The sequence below is a fragment of the Lissotriton helveticus genome, chromosome 5_1, assembly GCF_964261635.1.
Source record: "Lissotriton helveticus chromosome 5_1, aLisHel1.1, whole genome shotgun sequence".
Lineage (NCBI taxonomy): Eukaryota > Metazoa > Chordata > Amphibia > Caudata > Salamandridae > Lissotriton > Lissotriton helveticus.
This window is the reverse complement of record NC_136065.1, coordinates 6,705,672-6,723,682: the sequence shown is the minus strand read 5'-3', so window position 1 is coordinate 6,723,682 and position 18,011 is coordinate 6,705,672. Positions and strand designations below refer to the sequence as shown.

The following is an 18,011-nucleotide window of genomic DNA, read 5'->3' as shown; positions in this document are numbered from 1 at the left end:
CAGCACAGCAATTCTTCACACAGTGCTCCCATGTGTGAGGGACAATAATTTTGAGTGCCAGGCTAATGTATGCACAATAGGTTAGACATAAGTTTAACGTAACAGCGTTCTGGACAGCAGCGGGACTACCAGGGGCTATACTACAAACATTGCCCTGTGGTGCTGCTGATGTGTGCCTGCTTCCTGCACTCCCGGGTCACTTTGGTATTACAGAAGGTGCCGCAGACGCTTGCACGGTCCCTCCTATAGTAAGGGTTGCGCCGGAAGGATCACATGAGGGCACTTCCGCCTTTGTATGGGGCTGAACCCTAAACAAACGAGGGAACACCATCTTTGCAGACATGGGGCACAGAGGCGGTCAGGGCTGTGCATGACAAGAGGCGGTGCACAGTCAGTGTGTAAGGGCCACAGGGCTCCCTAGCCCCCTCCGCAGACAGATTCATTCACGCACCACATATGTCTTCCGAGGTGAAAGGTGAATGGACGACCTCAAACCATTGGTCCACCTTTCACTAATGCATTTTTTTTTATCACTGCCAAACCACTGCAGGGCACCAGAGCTCTCCACCAGCATACACAGCACCACATGCAGACACCTGCCATGGAAACTCACATTCTCTGAAACAGAAAGAGAAAACGCTTTATTTTTGTTGGTCAAATATTTACAGACATTAATGTGAATGTTTTAGTTTTAACGCCACAGCTCCTGTAAATGCAGCCTTATCTAAGGTGACAGCCTGCAGGAAATGTCCAATGTCCAGGAAGAGGCGGGACAGGTGGAGCAACAAACTGCAGGAATGGAATAGAAGGACACAGAGAGGGGGGAAGGGCTTCACAGGTGGAACAAGAGCCGGAGGGGTGGAGACTGGAATGGACTTCTAACCTAGCACAGGCACAAAAAGGAGCCTGCAGAAATGGGGGGGGGGGGGGGGTGCATAGGAGCCGGGTCGAGGATTCTTATGAAATAAAAGAGGGTTCACCGCCTATTTCCTACAACCCAGAACAACAGAAGGAGCCTCCGAGGTCACAGACAGGAAGCATCTGCTCATCACAGGAGTACAGAGATGGCAGAATACAGGATTTCACTCACATTCTACCCAGACCTGCAGGAGTCTCTAAGGGGCATATTATCAAGCCCCTTATCGCCGCGTTATCGGCACTTTTCTGCCAATAATGCGCCGATATTTGCATTGCCCTATTATCAAGGCAGCATGAAGTCAATTAACGAGGCTTAAAGCCACTTTAATTGACTCAACGCTGCCTTGGTAATAGGGCCCCGTTCACGACAAACTCATCGTGAAAGGGGGCGTGCAGTGGGTGTTGCGGTGGGCGCCGCAACACCCATTCACTTCGACGCTGCCACCTATTATCAAGAGAGGCGATAATAGGTGGCAGCTCCAAATTTAAGAACAGGAAAGACCTGTTCTTAAGGTGGCGAAACGAGGAGAAATGCTTAATTTCTCCTCGTTTTTGCTTTTTCCATGTGTGCTGCCTTGTACAGCACACATGGAAAAAGCAAAATGCCAAGGTTTGTTTATGTACAGGAAGGTGTCCCTTCCTGTACATAAACAAACCTCTTTTTAAAAATGCAAATTTGTAACTTACATGTGTGCTGCATGTAGCGGCACACATATAAGTTACAAAATGGCATTTAAGCTTTGTTTATGTGCAGGAAGGAACACCTTCCTGTACATAAGCAAACCTTCCCTGCCTGAGCTGGCGTTAAGTCGTAAAACTTATCGCCATCGCAGGGGGAAACGCTAGGCTGCACCATATCCTTGGTAATATGGTGCAGCCTAGCATTTCCGAAGTGGCGAAGAGAGGCGTTAACACCTCTCTTCGCCACTTTGTTGGTAATATGCCCCTAAATCTTCCATTTATAGAACATCACAATTAAAGGCTGTTTCACAAAAAGGAGACTAGTAGTTTTAGCTCAAAAACAAAATGTCTTCACCAAAAAAAAGCAACACGTCCTTTTACCTGGGGTACGCAGTCCTCCATTGTACGCACTGTGTTTTTTGCCGCAAGGGTAAATATCAAAATAATTCTGCATTACCAATCTTCATATAGAAAAAAAGATTCACCGTAGAGTCCTCCAGGACTCTACAGTGACCTACGAATGTGGCTCGAGATGCTACGGGAAATGAAGTAGAATTTCTACTTTTATTTAAACAAAGGAGTATTATTCCTCACCTCAGAAAGAAAAAAATTGTTATATTAATATGTATCATAAATTAAATATTTACAGAATTATCAGAGATGAAATACAGCTCTTGAAGAGAAGGCAGCATCAAATCCATCATCGCTTAAATAGACTGTGATGTCATCAGCAAAGCGTCAGTCTTATTACACCGCCATGTGTCCTGGTGTCTTTTAAAGACTCTTGTCACATGAGCGTTAGTTGAGGGGAGGAGAGAAGCTAACAAGTCACCTGCATGGACTGCACTCCCTTCTGTTTAATGCCCCTCCACCCCGACAGGCCTGAGGAAGACCCAAGGAGTAATACACCAGAGCGAAACATCGTCGATGTAACACAAGTACTTCACGAGAAATATGGGTCATACATGAGAACTTATCATCCCAAGGGGAATTTGTTTGGACTCTCTCCCTTCCAAACCTTCCCACCACTTGTTACCCAATTAGGGGCATGCTTTGTCTTTAACTGTGCTCTTTGCTCCAGTCTGAATGCGTGTTTGCACAGAGAACTGCATTGTTTACAGTGAACACCAATGTATGCTTTTGCAGTATAACATCCTGTGAATAAATCAATTTAAACTTTCTTGGTGGTCATATGTCTTGGTTCTAAGCAAATCCTGAATAGCATGTGGGGTTCCTTGAAGCATAGAGGCATCGGCAAAGCCAATGCGCCTGGCCTTTAAATTGGTAGCACATGTCCATGACACGTTGCTAATACCGCGTCTGCCACTTTGGAACAATGAACCAATGATAACGTATGCCACCACTATGGAAAGATGGCCGCACATACTTTAAAAGGCATTGGCAATTGGATGGCCATCTTTGAGTGGTTTCCGCCATACATTGTCTTTGGCTCACCATTCCATGCTGAATGCAAGACAGCGATGGTGTTGGAGTGATAAATAAAGGTTGGTTTCACTCATCATTGGGTATCTTTGTTACCATACTCTCCGGTATGGTGATGCGTCGCTTTGTCGCTCTGTCCTCAGCTTGTTCTATGTGCGGGGCTCCACTTTGATACCTTTAACCTCCTTCCAAGTATTCACTCCCCCGTGCAACCAGGCTCCACTCTTGTTGAGTCTCTGGGCTCCCCGTTGCTCAATCTCAACCGATTCTTTCTTTGCTCAGTGGACGCTCCCGTTTTCCAGGAAGCGCCGCTGGACTAGTCGCTGGTAGAGTCCCTCCGTCTCCATCAGCTGCTGGTGAGTTCCTTCTTGCACTACCCGCCCCTCCTCCATCACGATGATGTGATCCGCATTCTCCACTGTCTTGAGTCGGTGAGCGATAATCAGCATGGTCAGCCCCGGGATCCGTGACAGAGCGTCCTGCACCTGGAAGAGAGGGAGAGGCTTACACCTGCATCTGGAAGAGAGTGAGAGACTTACACCTGCATCTGGAAGAGAGTGAGAGACTTACACCTGCATCTGGAAGAGAGTGAGAGACTTACACCTTCATCTGGAAGAGAGTGAGAGACTTACACCTGTATCTGGAAGAGAGTGAGAGACTTACACCTGCATCTGGAAGAGAGTGAGAATCGTACACATGCATCTAGAAGGGAATGAGAGGCTTACACCTTCATCTGAGAGGGAAAGGCCTCACTCATGGATATGAATTCCCTATCAGATCTCGAAGTTGCCCATCTCCCTATTCCATTTAGTTCTGCTTCTTCCTTGTTTCTGTACTTTTGGTCAGAATAATCTGTATTTTAGCTTCTGAATTTGAGACTCACATGATCGCTGGAATAGCTCATTTTAGGCTTTCCTGTAACCCTCCTAGAGAATGCCTTTGTAGCTAGTTTCTTCTACTTTGATATCCTCATTATGCTCACCTAGGAATACCTATTTAATGTGCAATCCTTGAATCACAGCTGTGAAGCTTCTGAATGACGGTTTGATAATTGTAGCTGCTATAAACAACAGATTTGACCTCTTCAATGAACATTCTCTGTAAACTGTATGCCAACTCTAAGTGTTTCTCCCATGTACTGTCCAGGAACTTACACATGCACGGTGGCAATAAAATTGATCTGGCAGTATACGTTGACTGATTTAAGAGTATTATTTGGACATTGCATGTAAGATGTAACAGGTTGGATATTTTCAGATAGTGTCATCAAGGATTGCTGTAGGTATGTGATTCTAACACTAGAAATGGAGGTGCAAATGATGATGCCTGCAAGCTAAGAGATAGGGTGCAATAAAAGTCTTCAGCTCTTTTTAAACATTTAGGAAGAGGCTTTTGAAGATGTGTAGGAGGCAGCTGGGCTGTTTCAAGACATGATTGGAACCCAAGCATTTTAATTATGTTTTATGTTTAATGAGGTTCACATTGTTGAACACATGATGGGATGCATCTGCTTAACTGTGAAGAATCTATCTACAGTGATGGACCATATGTATGCAGACTGACAAAATTTATTGAGGCGTCACTATGCTTGTCGCCATTTGTGGTTGAGTGCAAAACTAACAGTGAACTCCGTATGTGCATTGACCTGTGTGATTACAGCCAGATGGTCTTCGTAGACATCCCTCATCTTCCAAAGATGGATGAGACTATTGCCACACGTGCTCTGCCAGGCTATATTCTAAGATGTATCTACATAAGTGTATTATCTTGCGGTTTTGGTGGAGATGTAGGGGCAGAATTATGACGACCGGCTCATCCCTGCAAATCAGCAGGGATGTGCCAGGTAAGATGAATCATGCAAATTTACCCTTGCGCCACCACAGATGTGCCGCATTTACTATGATTTAGATGCTCCGTCCATCACCACCCCTTTTTGTACCGCTTTGTTCACCATAAGTTGGCAGGGTATGCTCAGACGTGAGTCCCTTGCTCACTTTGCCACTGGATTCAAGCAAGCCGGGCTGAAGACGGCTGGAATGCCAGAAACCAGTCCTGGGAAGCTTGTTTTCGGTCCAGGAAAGGCATGGCTTGGCAGTTCGGGCTGGACTGTTCCCATGAGGCACAGGGTCAGACTGATTTGCATATAGCCATGTCTGAACTGGAGTGGCAGAGTGGGCTAGAGAACGGTGATGGATTAAACCCAGATCCTTTGACTGGGTGTGAGTGTTTGATTGATTCAGATGCTCCGTCCATCACCACCCCCTTTTGTACCGCATTTACTATGCGGCACATCGTGGCGCAAGGATAAATCGATGCGTGACGCATCTTCTGTCGTAAGGGTGGCGCATTGCTGGAGTCGTGTCCAGCAATACTCGTGGCCTGCCCATACATAACGTGGTGCCTCACGCCTTACGCCTGCTTCAAGCAGGCGCAAGGTTTTGACGCAGCGGTGTCGGGAAAGTGACGGAGTGGAATCTTGTAGATTTCACTCAGGCACTTTACAGAGGCTTTACTGCGCCGTAACGCCCTCCCCCCGTTGCTGGAATGCCCACATGAAATCTGACGCAGGTTTCATGTGGTGCAGGGCTTTACAACGTGACGCATCTCCCTATATGGCGCATGGTTTATGCCACTGCTACGTCACAAACGTGACGCAACGGCAGCGCAAAAGTGGTGCAAGGGGCTCTTAAATCTGTCCCGTAGTGTCTGTTTTTGTAACACATAATGGCATGCTTCAGTTTAGAAAAATACATTTTGGTTTGGTGTTGGAAGTCTTCATGAGGATTGGGTACACCTGTTTAAGGTAATGATTGTAGTCCTGGCCTTTCAGGATAATATCCTGAGGTTCAACGAGAATCAGAGACCATACTAAATATTAGGATGTAGCAACTGTTGGGTGTAAGTGACTAAAACACAAATGTGCTTTTGGAAACAAGGAAGTAGAATACCTGGTTATCATTGCTACAGAAGGAACCAAAGCCTCCATGCTAAAGGCAACTGGTGATTATTTTCAAGCCCCAAAATAGAGGGGTTTATTCACTTGCAAAAGGGAGCCTTTACTGGATTAATGTGGAAGGGGAGAGATTTGTCTAAGGGACCGACCAAACTCATTCTTTCTCATATTTGTCAAATAGACCCTAATATTGGCCCATTTTACACGCCTTTGTCCAAGGAAAATCTCCATATTTAACTATGAATGCTAGTGAAGGTGGCGTGTGCATGCTGTCATCTCAGAAAAAGGAGCCAAGTAGAAGCTGTGGCGCCTTAAGTTCTCACGTTTGAAGGCTCCAGGAAGAATCAAGTTCTAATGATAAAAGATGTGAACGCGCATGTGGACTGTGGACATATGTAAGCCATATCTGAAGGAACAAAAATGACATTGCTTACATTTTTAGTGGAACACTTGTGCATACAAGCAAACCCACTGTGAGCTTTGGCACACAACTGTGGAAATACTGCTGGAAGAAATCCGAGTGTATATCTATGTGGAAGATGGTTTGGAGAGAGAAGTGTTTAATGGGGATAAAGATTTAGAATGTTTCGGTGAAGTAAGTGAATCTTGAACAGAGTAAATCTGTTACGGGACAGGAATGGAGGAAAGCTTTGCAATAGGATATCTAGGAGACAACTGATTTTGTTAGAAAGACATGACCTGTGGCGAGATGTCTTGTATGGTACTAAATCTCTGGCAGCAGAGAGGTCATTTAAAGCTAGTAATTTACTTAGAGAAGAAACGTTTATTCTGCCAACAACCTTTATAAGGACGATGGGTGATTCAGTGTTTATGGACCTTTTACATATGGCCCTGAACATGAAGTCACTTAGGGAAATAGATTGGAGGCCAGGTATGAGTAAATATCAGTATTTGTGGAGTGAGTAGGTCAGAGGCTAAAGGTCAAAAGTGTCTGTAAGCACCTATGCAGACAATGAATCCCACTCCTCCTCCAGTCAAGGGACAGGCATGGATTTCCTAAGGGGCATCTTATGTTTTGACTACAATGTTGTTTTATGTTTGTGAGTAATCCATGCCCTTAGGTCCTGACATAGTAAAGGGGAGTGCTGCAACATGCTTCTCCCTCCGTGGTCCGAGGGATGTACACAGACCTTGCTCCATGAAGGGGCAGGTTGCTCAAATTTGCCAACTTCTCACCTCATTAAAAGTGGGTGGGAATCAGATTGTGGGTCCTTGCACCCGGAGTGCTGCATTGGAGTCCTGCCTGAGACCACAGACCGTCATCTCATCATGGCTATTCTTTAAAGGGCACTGGTGGTAGCATGCAGGGGTCGCCTGATCACTGCCCTCTTCCCAGGATGCCCACAGCCCTAGTGTGCAGAGCAGAGGCTGTCCACCACAGACCTCAAGAATGCAAACCAGTAACACCTGCCCCAACAGGCCGGTCACATGTAATAGGGTCGCAAAGTCTTTATTCGTTCAATTATGACTCACATGGAAGAGATGATGCTTTTTACACACCCACCTTATCATTGCAATCTGCGAAGACTCACACATTGTACACTGTGACTTGCCATTCTGCCGTTGCAAATCCTTTACGTTTGTGACTTGGGTGTTGTGATGTAATTTGTACCATCCTCATGGTGAGGACTAATAATGGTTGCTGAATAGTGGCAGGTAATGTCTCTGTATTGAGTGGTTTGGAGGCACCTATGTGAACCTAGCACAATACTCCACATTTGACAGCAGGAATTGTTCAGGTTGTGAGGTCATCAAACTTAAACCCTGGGTGGTTCCCTAATACAAAAGCTGTGGAGTTGTTTACTCAGAAACAGAAGAGGTGGAAAGAGTATTAAGCCTAGGCTGGTGAAAACTATATCTATGTGTGGTGGACTGAGCTGAGTTAAGGGGATGACGTGGACGATGACGTGAGCCATTCCAAGGGGATACAGGGAGATCTACGGTCTTACAACAGTGCAGGGTTTACCTTGTGCTCGGTGTCCACGTCCAGGCAGCTGGAGGCCTCGTCCAGGATCAGCACCTGTGGGCGCCGGACCAGGGCTCGGGCGACTGCGATGCGCTGCTTCTGCCCCCTGGCCAGGAGACTTCCCTGCTCCCCGACGTCTGCGCATCAGGGGTGAAAACAAGAGCAAGAGAATACAAATGAAGAATCAAGAAACCCAGAGCATGGACATGCAAACACACTAAACCTGGCCAGGAGACTTCCCTGCTCCCCAACATCTGCGCAGCACGGATAACAATCAGAAGGTGAGACACCAAATGAAGAAACATATGGGCGTGCAATCACAATCACCATGTGGAGGGACCTGAACTTCAGAACATAGGCGTGTGTAACAGCAAAATCCTGTGGAAGGATGTGTGCCTCTGTTTTGTTTTCTTATATACAATTAAGTAATGCATACAGCACTGATCAAGGGAAAAGATACAGCCGGGCACTCTAAGTACTGTTGGGTTTGTTGTTAACATTGGACATTGAATGCATTAGGACCTAAAATGTATATACTGGCTGTGTCTTGGCCACTTCTGCAATAGGCCTAGAGTGGGTTGGTACAAAGGTGGATTCCATCAACAAACAGTGATCAGGGTCTCCTGAAGCCGTGTGTCGCTCCATCGGAGCTACAGACCACAGGGATTCAGTTGTACCTAGTCTGAGTGTTTGTAAAGTGCACATTTACATCAAGGGGTTTCTTAGCTCCATGTAGTATTTATATTTACCAAGATCAATTGTACCCATTTTGGGATATGAAGCTGTGTCCCCGGGGTCAAACACAGACTCATGCCGTGAGTGCAACAGTCAATCAATCAATCAATCATAGCATTTGTATAGCGCGCTACTCACCCGGAAGGGTCTCAAGGCGCTTGGGGGAAGGGGGCCGCTACTGCTCGAACAGCCAGGTCTTGAGCTGTCTCCTGAAGGCGAAGTGCTGGGTCAGCCGGAGGTGGATGGGAAGGGAGTTCTATGTCTTGGCCGCTAGGTAGGACAAGGATCTGCCTCCGGCGGTGGCTCTTCGGATGCGTGGTACGGCGGCGAGGGCGAGGCTAGCGGACCGTAGCTGGCGGGTGGGCGTGTGGAAGGTCAGGCGGTCGTTGAGGTACTTGGGGCCCAGGTTGTGGAGAGACTTGTGTGCGTGGGTGAGGAGCCTGAACGTGATCCTCTTGTTGACGGGGAGCCAGTGCAGGTTCCTCAGGTGGCCGGAGATGTGGCTGCGTCGAGGGATGTCCAGGATGAGTCGGGCGGAGGCGTTCTGGATGCGTTGTAGTCTTTTCTGTAGCTTGGCTGTGGTTCCGGCGTAGGGGGTGTTTCCGTAGTCCAGCCGGCTGGTGACGAGGGCCTGGGTGACCGTCTTCCTGGTTTCGATCGGGATCCATCGGAAGATCTTGCGGAGCATGCGGAGGGTGTGAAAGCATGAAGAGGAGACGGCGTTGACTTGTCTGGTCATTGAGAGGGAGGAGTCTAGGATGAAGCCCAGGTTGCGTGCGTGGTCTGTCGGCTTGGGGGCGGTGCCCAGGGCTGGGGGCCACCAGGAGTCGTCCCAGGCGGAGGGTGATGGTCCAAGGATGAGGACTTCCGTCTTGTCTGAGTTCAGTTTCAAGCGGCTGTTCTTCATCCACTCGGCGACGTCTTACATCCCTTCGTGGAGGCTGGTTCTGGCGGTGTCGGGGTCTCTGGTGAGGGAGAGGATCAGCTGGGTGTCGTTGGCGTAGGAGATGATGTTGAGGTTGTGTTGGGGTGCGATGGCTGCGAGAGGTCTCATGTAGACATTGAAGAGGGTGGGGCTGAGTGATGATCCTTGCGGGACGCCGCAGATGACTTCGGTGGCCTCGGAACGAAACGGGGGGAGGCGGACTCTCTGTGTTCTTCCAGCGAGGAATGAGATGATCCACTTCAATGCCTTCTCTTGGATGCCGGTGTTGCTGAGGCGTTGGACTAGGGTGCGGTGGCAGACAGTGTCGAACGCGGCGGAGAGGTCCAGGAGGATGAGTGCCGCTGTTTCCCCGTTGTCGAGAAGGGCTCGGATGTCGTCCGTGGCTGCGATGAGGGCGGTATCGGTGCTGTGGTTGGCTCTGAAGCCGGACTGCGAGGGGTCGAGGGATCCATTCGTCTCGAGGAAGGCGGCAAGCTGTCTGTTGGCGATCTTCTCGATGACTTTGGCAGGAAAAGGGAGGAGCGAGATGGGGCGGAAGTTTTTGAGGTCGGTGGGGTCCGCTGTTGGTTTCTTCAGTAGGGCGCTGAGCTCGGCATGCTTCCAGCTCTCCGGGAAGGTGGCGGTGTCGAAGGAGGTGTTGATGACGTCTCGGAGTTGGGGTGCGATGGTGGAGTCGGCCTTGTTGAAGACGTGGTGGGGGCAGGGGTCAGTCGGAGATCCGGAGTGGATGGTGTTCATCGTGCGGGCTGTGTCTTCGGTGGTCACCGCGGTCCAGGTGCGGAGGGTCGTGGTGGGGTGCGTTGGTTCGGCGGTTGGGTGCGAGGATGGTGTGCCGAAGCTGTTGTGGATGTCGGCAATCTTGTGGTGGAAGAACGAGGCGAAGGAGTCGCAGAGATCTTGTGAAGGGGTGATGTAGTTGTTGCCGGTGCTGGGGTTGGAGAACTCCTTGACGATGCTGAAGAGTTCCTTGCTGTCGTGGGCGTTGTTGTCCAGTCGATCCTTTAGTGATTTCTTCTTGGTGGTGCGGATGAGCTGGTGGTGCTTGCGGGTCGCGTGTTTGAGGGCGGTCATTTTGTCAGTGGTCCGGTCGAGGAGCCAGGCTTTCTCGAGGGTGCGGCAGGTCTTCTTGGAGTCCTTGAGTTCGTCGGTGAACCAGGGGGCCTTCTTGCTTCTGGGTTTGCTGGGAGGGTTCTTTAGTGGTGCGAGGTCGTTGGCGCAGGCTGTCAGCCACTGCGTGAAGCTACGGGCTGCTTCGTTGGGGTCCGGAGTGCTGGCAGGTGGGTTCTGGCTGAGGGAGGTGGTGAGCTGGTCGGTGGTGATCTTGCTCCAGCTTCTGTGAGGAACCTGTTGCGGGTGGTGGTGGGTAGTGGTTTTTCTGAAGCTGAAGTGGACGCAGCTGTGGTCGGTCCAGTGAAGTCCGGTGGAGTGGCTGAAGGCGATGTGCTTGCTGGATGAGAAGACGGGGTCAAGCGTGTGGCCGGCGTAGTGGGTGGGGGTGTTGACCAGTTGCTTGAGTCCGAGGTTGGTGAGGTTGTCCAGCAGGGTGACGGTATTGCGGTCCTTGTAGTTCTCCAGGTGGAAGTTGAGGTCCCCTAGGAGGATGTAGTCGGCGGAGGGGAGGGCGTGTGGGCTGATGAAGTCCGTGATGTCTTCGCTGAATTGTGTGCGTGGTCCTGGGGGTCTGTAGATGAGGGTGCCTCTGGAAGTGGAGGTGTTCGGCGGCGGTGAAGGTGTCTTCGGCGGCGGTCGTGATGAGGATGGTGTTCTTGTGGACAATTGCGATGCCTCCTCCGGTCTGGTTGATGGGGTCCCTCCTGATGACCTTGTATCCATCCGGGATGGCGATGGCGATGTCGGGGGCTGAGGAGGTGTTCATCCATGTTTCAGTGAGGAACGTGACGTCTGGTGATGTTGTGTCGAGCAGGTTCCAGAGTTCGACGGCGTGTCTGTGGACGGAGCGGGTGTTGAGCAGGATGCACTTGAGGTCGCTGCTGGGGTTTGGCTTTGCGGGCGCGGTGCATGTTCGGAGGCAGGTGAACTTGCAGGTTGTGCAGGTGAAGGGTCCGTGGAAGCGTTTCGGGGCGGCTCGGCAGCAGGCGGGGTTCCGGCCGGCATTGAGTGCGTTGAGGGCGGCGGCGTCGTAGGTCTGTTGGGTCGTCTTGCATCGTCGGTGGGGGCCAGGGGTCCTGGCGCTGGGCGCGGTCCAGGCGCGGACGGGCGCAGACGGGCTTACCTTTGGCGCACAATCGGCGCGCCCGCTGCGCGTGACCGCTGCGCGTCTGCGCGGTCGCCATTTATGGCGAAGTGGGAGGGAGGGAGGAGCAGCTGGGAGGCGGGAGCGGGGAGGGCACAGAAGGAAAAGGGGGCGTGGCCGCTAGCACGGCGGCGGGAAGCGGTGAGCAGGGCGGGCAATGACAATACAAACACAGCACTGGGAGAACAAAAATGTCAATGCAAATAACTAAGATGGAGAAGAAAGATTAAACAGCACAAATGGGGAATCAGGAAGAGTAAACAGCACAAGGCAAACAAACTGATATTATACGGCACAAATGGGGAAAAAGAAGACAGCACACGCAGTTACGGCGAGGGTCGGGATCAGCGAGGCAGAGGGTCGGGGTCAGTGAGGCAGGCTCTGCGAGCAGCAGTGAGACGAGGAGCACACGCAGCAGCTGGTGGCCGTGCGGCGCAGGGGTGTCCTGAGACAGTCCACTGAGCTGTCAGCCAGCGCTGAACCTCACGCACATACCTGAAACCTATGCCCCACCGCAGTCAAATCAGCAAAATGTCATGAAAGGAAGTGAAATCAAATTAACCAAGCAATCCATGATGGCAGATGCCATCTATTCCTGAGAAATGTGTTGTTCTTTAGTGACGATTTGTCGCTTTTTGATTTTTTTGGAATGGATGTCTGTCATGAATTGCTTGGTTAATTTGATTTCACTTCCTTTTATGACATTTTGCTGATTTGTTTCATGTTTTTGTACTCTTTTTTTATCTCTGCTATATAAGAATACATATATTTTCATACAAATAGGATTTCCCGTGTTTCTGTGCTCGCAACTTGCATTTATTGTTGTTGTTTAATGACACTTTGGTATTTGTTCCTGTAGGACTCACCTCTTAAGTATTTCCCAAAAATATAATTTCCTTACAAATGAAATCCCTTGTAGGCACTGTTTACCTTAGATTATTGCATTACCCAAGCCTCCAAGGGTATATTGGGTTTCCCTAACTATTTTCTGTGTTATGAAAGCACTAGATTGAAGAAAACTTTACGAAACTATGGATTTAACTTGGGTCTCTTTCTAAATTAGCTGGCATCTTCTAGGGTGAACATCATTGTCCCTACTGGTCACAGCTGCACATAGTTGTGGCCAACATAAGAAGTCTCATTTCCTCTCCCTACTGTTGTTTCCATGAAGAGGGCCTAAGTTAAGGATTGGTAAGCAGGGGCAACAGGTCCACAAAAGGCCTAGCTTTGAGTTACCTGTTTCAGAGATGGATGTTCTCACATGACTCTTGGACATTCCACCTGGCAAAGAGCAGGAGAGGGGATATTTTACCAAGGGCTTATCTGTCCAAGATGGTCAGTGGGAGATGCTTTCATCTGCCTGATAGACATTTGTCTGAGTCCTGGCGAAAGTTATGGGCATAAAGTTCTGAAATGCCTTCCATTGCCCAGGCTCTGAGGACCCTTTTAGAGCATCTGGTATACCCAGGCGGAAGACTTTCGGGAGGATCTGTACCTATAGTATTAAACAATAGGGCCTCGGTTTTACTTGCTTTTATTAAATAACCCCCCGATGGAGCTTTGAGGTAATCCCGAGTCAGTGTGGTAAGGAGTTAATTGGAAACAGGGATATGAGAGGATTCTTGCTGCGTTGGTGAGGAAGGAGAGATGGATTCCACGATTCTCGCGCCCCTCTAGTAGGGAGGGCTGATGTGCCGTGAGGAAGATATGGGATAGGTCCAGGAGTAATAGGACGACAATTACACTTCTGTTGAAACTGGTCTTGGTTGTGGCAGAAAGAGAGGAGGATGGTTTCACTAGATCCAGCCTAGGAGGTCAGGTTATGGTTCCTCATCCCAGGTAAAGGCTGCAGCATAATGCAGGAGATGGCCATTTCAGAATGTTTTGATCAATTTCTGTCAATAAATGCTGGATCCTGCCATTAAACATAACAGACTTGTGCACCAGTCTGTTTAATGGGCACAGACCGCGTTTGGAAAAACAGAATTCCCCCTTATGGCCTGAAGCGCCTCTGAACTCCTAAGCACAGTTAGATAAATGCAGCAACACTTGGGTGAACCTATGATGATGAGCCGCAGCATGAATCCGCATGGACCACCCTATAGATTCACACTCTTGCAACCGAGCACAACCGACTGAGAATCCTGCTACCCGTCCACCTGAAGTCCTCTAGTGCCTCATCCTGAGCAGGAAGCGCTACGTAAATCCTACTGCACCTACAAAACTATAATCTTTGGAGGGTTCAGATATAAATGTTTACCAATGAAAGGGACTGGTCCACAGAATTAGCCCCCCTTAATCTTACACGCTCCCCTTTATTGGGAGAAGCAGCTCTTTGCATTCTTCCATCAGCTCCTCTTGGTGTCACCTTATTCCACCACCCCGTTTCCTATTTAACCTTAATTCAAGGCCGTCCGGCAGTCCCTTCAGTGCCCCTCCATTCCACCTCCACCCGTCTCCTGTTGTACCTTAGCTCTCAGCTTTAAACCATGTGTTCCCCTCAGGACCCCCCTCATGCCACCTCCACCCACCTCATGCTTATTCTATCCTCTTTGCTGTGCTCTTTTTATCAACTGTTCCCTTCAGTGCCACCCTCATGTTCCCCCTTTTCTCCTTCTTTGCTTCACCCATTCTCCCATATTGGATTTAACTGTATGCAGTCTCCCACCCATTCCCATCAATACCACTCCATCCACCCATCTTTTACTCCACCCATTATCCCACATTTGCTTCAGTCATTGTCAGTCTCCCACCCATTCCTATCAATATAACTCCATTCCACCCAACACCCATTCTTTGCTTCACCCCTTCTCCCACATTTGCTTCTGCAGTAGGCAGTCTCTCACCCATTTCCATCAATACCACTCCATCCACCCATCTTTTGCTTCACCCATTCTCCCACGTTCACTTTGGCTGTAGGCAGTCTCACACCCATTCCCTTCTATACCACTCCTTTCCATCCAACACCCATTCTTTGCTTCACCCTTTCTCCCGCCTGTTGTCTTCAGACCCTCATGCCACATCTTACCCATCTCATATGTCCTCTCCATCTTCTGGATGAACTGTTTGGCGTCGGCTATATCTGCAGCTTGCGTGACCTCTGACATTGAGGCATTCTGAAGGCCGTAGGTGATGTTGTCTTTGATTGACCCAGTGAAGAGGATGGGCTCCTGCCCCACCAGCGAGATCTGGGAAGACAAAAAAGAGAAGAATATGAATGTGATAGCGTCTTTATGAGAAGGTGTCAACGTTTGACGCTTGTAGAACTCTAGGCACAATACACGCCCTGTGCATTATCTTGTTAATATTAATAAAGTCGATGTCAATATGAATAACAATACATTCATGTATAAGAACAAAATTGCCTCTTTATTAACAAATTCTCCCATCATGAACTCCACGTCAACCCCGACTCTGAAATACATAGTTAGGCAGGCCAAGAACCCTATGACCGAGGTACCTGGTTGACAGATCCCAGGTGGGGTAGGCAGACAAACTGCACGAACAGGAAACCCCTGAGCAATCCCACAGAATAATGCAGTGACACCGCAATGGTCCGGGGAGAAGAGCCTCAATAAAGCACACAGATCCGAAGGGTACACCCGTTCCCAAAGCACAATAGAGTAAAATGCCACATAATGTAACCAAAAGGGGGTGGTGATGGACGGAGCATCTGAACCAATCAAACACTCACACCCAGTTAACAGATCTGGGTTGAATTCTTCACCGTTCTTTAGCCCACTCTGCCACCCCAGTTCAGACATGGCCATATGCAAATCAGTCTGACCCTGTGCCTCATGGGAACAGTCCAGCCCGAACTGCCAAGCCATGCCTTCCCTGGACCGGAATCAAGCTTCCTAGGACGGTTTCTGGCATTTCAGCCATCTTCAGCCAGGCTTGCTTGAATCCAGTGGCAAAGTGAGCAAGGGACTCACGTCTGAGCATACCCTGCCAACTTATGGCGAACAAAGCGTTACAAAAGGGGGTGGTGATGGACGGAGCATCTGAACCAATCAAACACTCACACCCAGTTAACAGATCTGGGTTGAATCCATCACCGTTCTTTAGCCCACTCTGCTACCCCAGTTCAGACAGTTTATTTTTTTTTATTACATGGCCATATGCAAATCAGTCTGACCCTGGGCCTCATAGGAACAGTCCAGCCCGAACTGCCAAGCATGCCTTCCCTGGACCGGAAGCAAGCTTCCTAGGACCGGTTTCTGGCATTTCAGCCGTCTTCAGCCAGGCTTGCTTGAATCCAGTGGCAAAGTGAGCAAGGGACTCACGTCTGAGCATACCTTGCCCACTTATGACGAACAAAGCGGTACAAAAGGGGGTGGTGATGGATGGAGCATCTGAACCAAACACTCACACCCAGTTAACAGATCTGGGTTGAATCCATCACCGTTCTTTAGCTCACTCCGCACCGCAGTTCAGACATGGCCATATGCAAATCAGTCTGACCCTGTGCCTCATGGGAACAGTCCAGCCCGAACTGCCAAGCCATGCCTTCCCTGGACCGGAAACAAGCCTCCGAGGACCGGTTTCTGGCATTACAGCCGTCTTCAGCCCGGCTTGCTTGAATCCAGTGGCAAAGTGAGCAAGGGACTCACGTCTGAGCATACCCTGCCACACTTATGGTGACCAAAAGCGGTACAAAAGGGGGTGGTGATGGACGGAGCATCTGAATCAATCAAACACTCACAACCAGTCAAAAGATCTGGGTTTGATCCATCACCGTTCTTTAGCCCACTCTGCCACCCCAGTTCAGACATGGCTATATGCAAATCAGTCTGACCCTGTGCCTCATAGGAACAGTCAATCCCGAACTGCCAAGCCATGCCTTCCCTGGACCGGAATCAAGCTTCCTAGGACCGGTTTCTGGCATTACAGCCGTCTTCAGCACGGCTTGCTTGAATCAAGTGGCAAAGTGAGCAAGGGATTCACGTCAGAGCATACCCTGCCAACTTATGCGAACTTTCAGCATAGGCAGGGCAAAAGAACAATAAGTGTAGGTCATTTTCTTGTGTATCGAGTTGGCATAATGCACAGCACTCCATGTTACTCTCGCCTGTTTTTTGGCCCCATTTCGATGTGTTCAAGTTGGTTTGCAGAACACCATAACGAAATTTCATATACAGGGATTTTGCCAACTTGGGCTGCACTTCATCCAGAAATAGCTCGAAGTTCGGTGTAGGTTTCATAAGGAGAAACTGGGCCATTAATCTACCAGTGGCTGTGTTATGAGACACATTGTTTTGGGTATACGCCCAAAAGGTAGTTTTCAGTATTTTCTTAGTAACTGGTGTCGATAGGCTGGGTTCTTCCCAAAAATGCTTCAGCCCAATTTCCCACAAAAAACAGTAATAGACATGCTTAATCCACTGAAGGCTAGTGCCTGGGTCAAACTTTAAAGTTTCTTCTAGCCCTTCTTTGTTGTGGGCTAGTTTGGTTGTTAACCACAGTCGTACCCAGAACAATAATGGTCTTAATATGCCTCGGTGATCGATACGTTGCGGCGCAGATTTACAAACCTCCTGTGCCACCAGTACGTCACTTTTCTTGACGTACTGGTGGCGCAGGGGACTCCTCTGTATTTACAAGGAGTGGAAAAGCCACCCTACGTGACTTTTCCTCTCCTTGTAAATACGGCCCATTCACATGCAGCACTTTGCATTGAAGGGGCGTTTCATGGGTGTTGCTGTGGGTGTTCCCACGCAACACCCATGGAACAGACACATCTCCAGATTTACGAGAGATCGTAAATCTGGAGATGCGTCTGAATGCTACGCCACCCTAGAGGTGGCGTAGCGAGGCGCAATGAGAGAAATGCTTTCATTTCTCCTCATTTTTAGGTTTCGCCTAAGTGAAAGCTGCGCACTGCGCAGCTTTTCACGCAGGTGAAAACCTAATGAGAACATTAGAGCGGCTTGGGAATCCGCCCTCTGTTCCATTGGCTAGCTCCATAAATGGAGGCTAGCCATTGGAACAGAGATCTGTCCGTCATGGCCGGAGCAGATTCGTGAGCGTTCCGGCCATTTTTACTCATTCTGCCCCTTTCCGATCGTCATTGCGGCGGTGGGCGTGTGCAATT

The 18,011-nt window shown here is 49.2% G+C and overlaps 1 protein-coding gene across 1 annotated transcript in view; it reads right to left on the bottom strand.

Annotated features, from left to right (window-relative positions):
• Positions 1-2,657: 2,657 nt before the first annotated feature.
• The window catches only part of LOC144754054 (antigen peptide transporter 2-like), a 117,587-nt gene continuing 102,233 nt past the window's right edge, over positions 2,658-18,011 (bottom strand). Inside the window, exons 10-12 of the mRNA XM_078641568.1 lie at positions 14,946-15,105; positions 7,983-8,119; positions 2,658-3,527 (exon numbers count right to left, since the gene is read on the bottom strand). Coding sequence (XP_078497694.1) covers positions 3,321-3,527; positions 7,983-8,119; positions 14,946-15,105 — 504 coding nt within the window. The 3' untranslated portion in view covers positions 2,658-3,320. The remainder of the gene's footprint in view (positions 3,528-7,982; positions 8,120-14,945; positions 15,106-18,011) is intronic.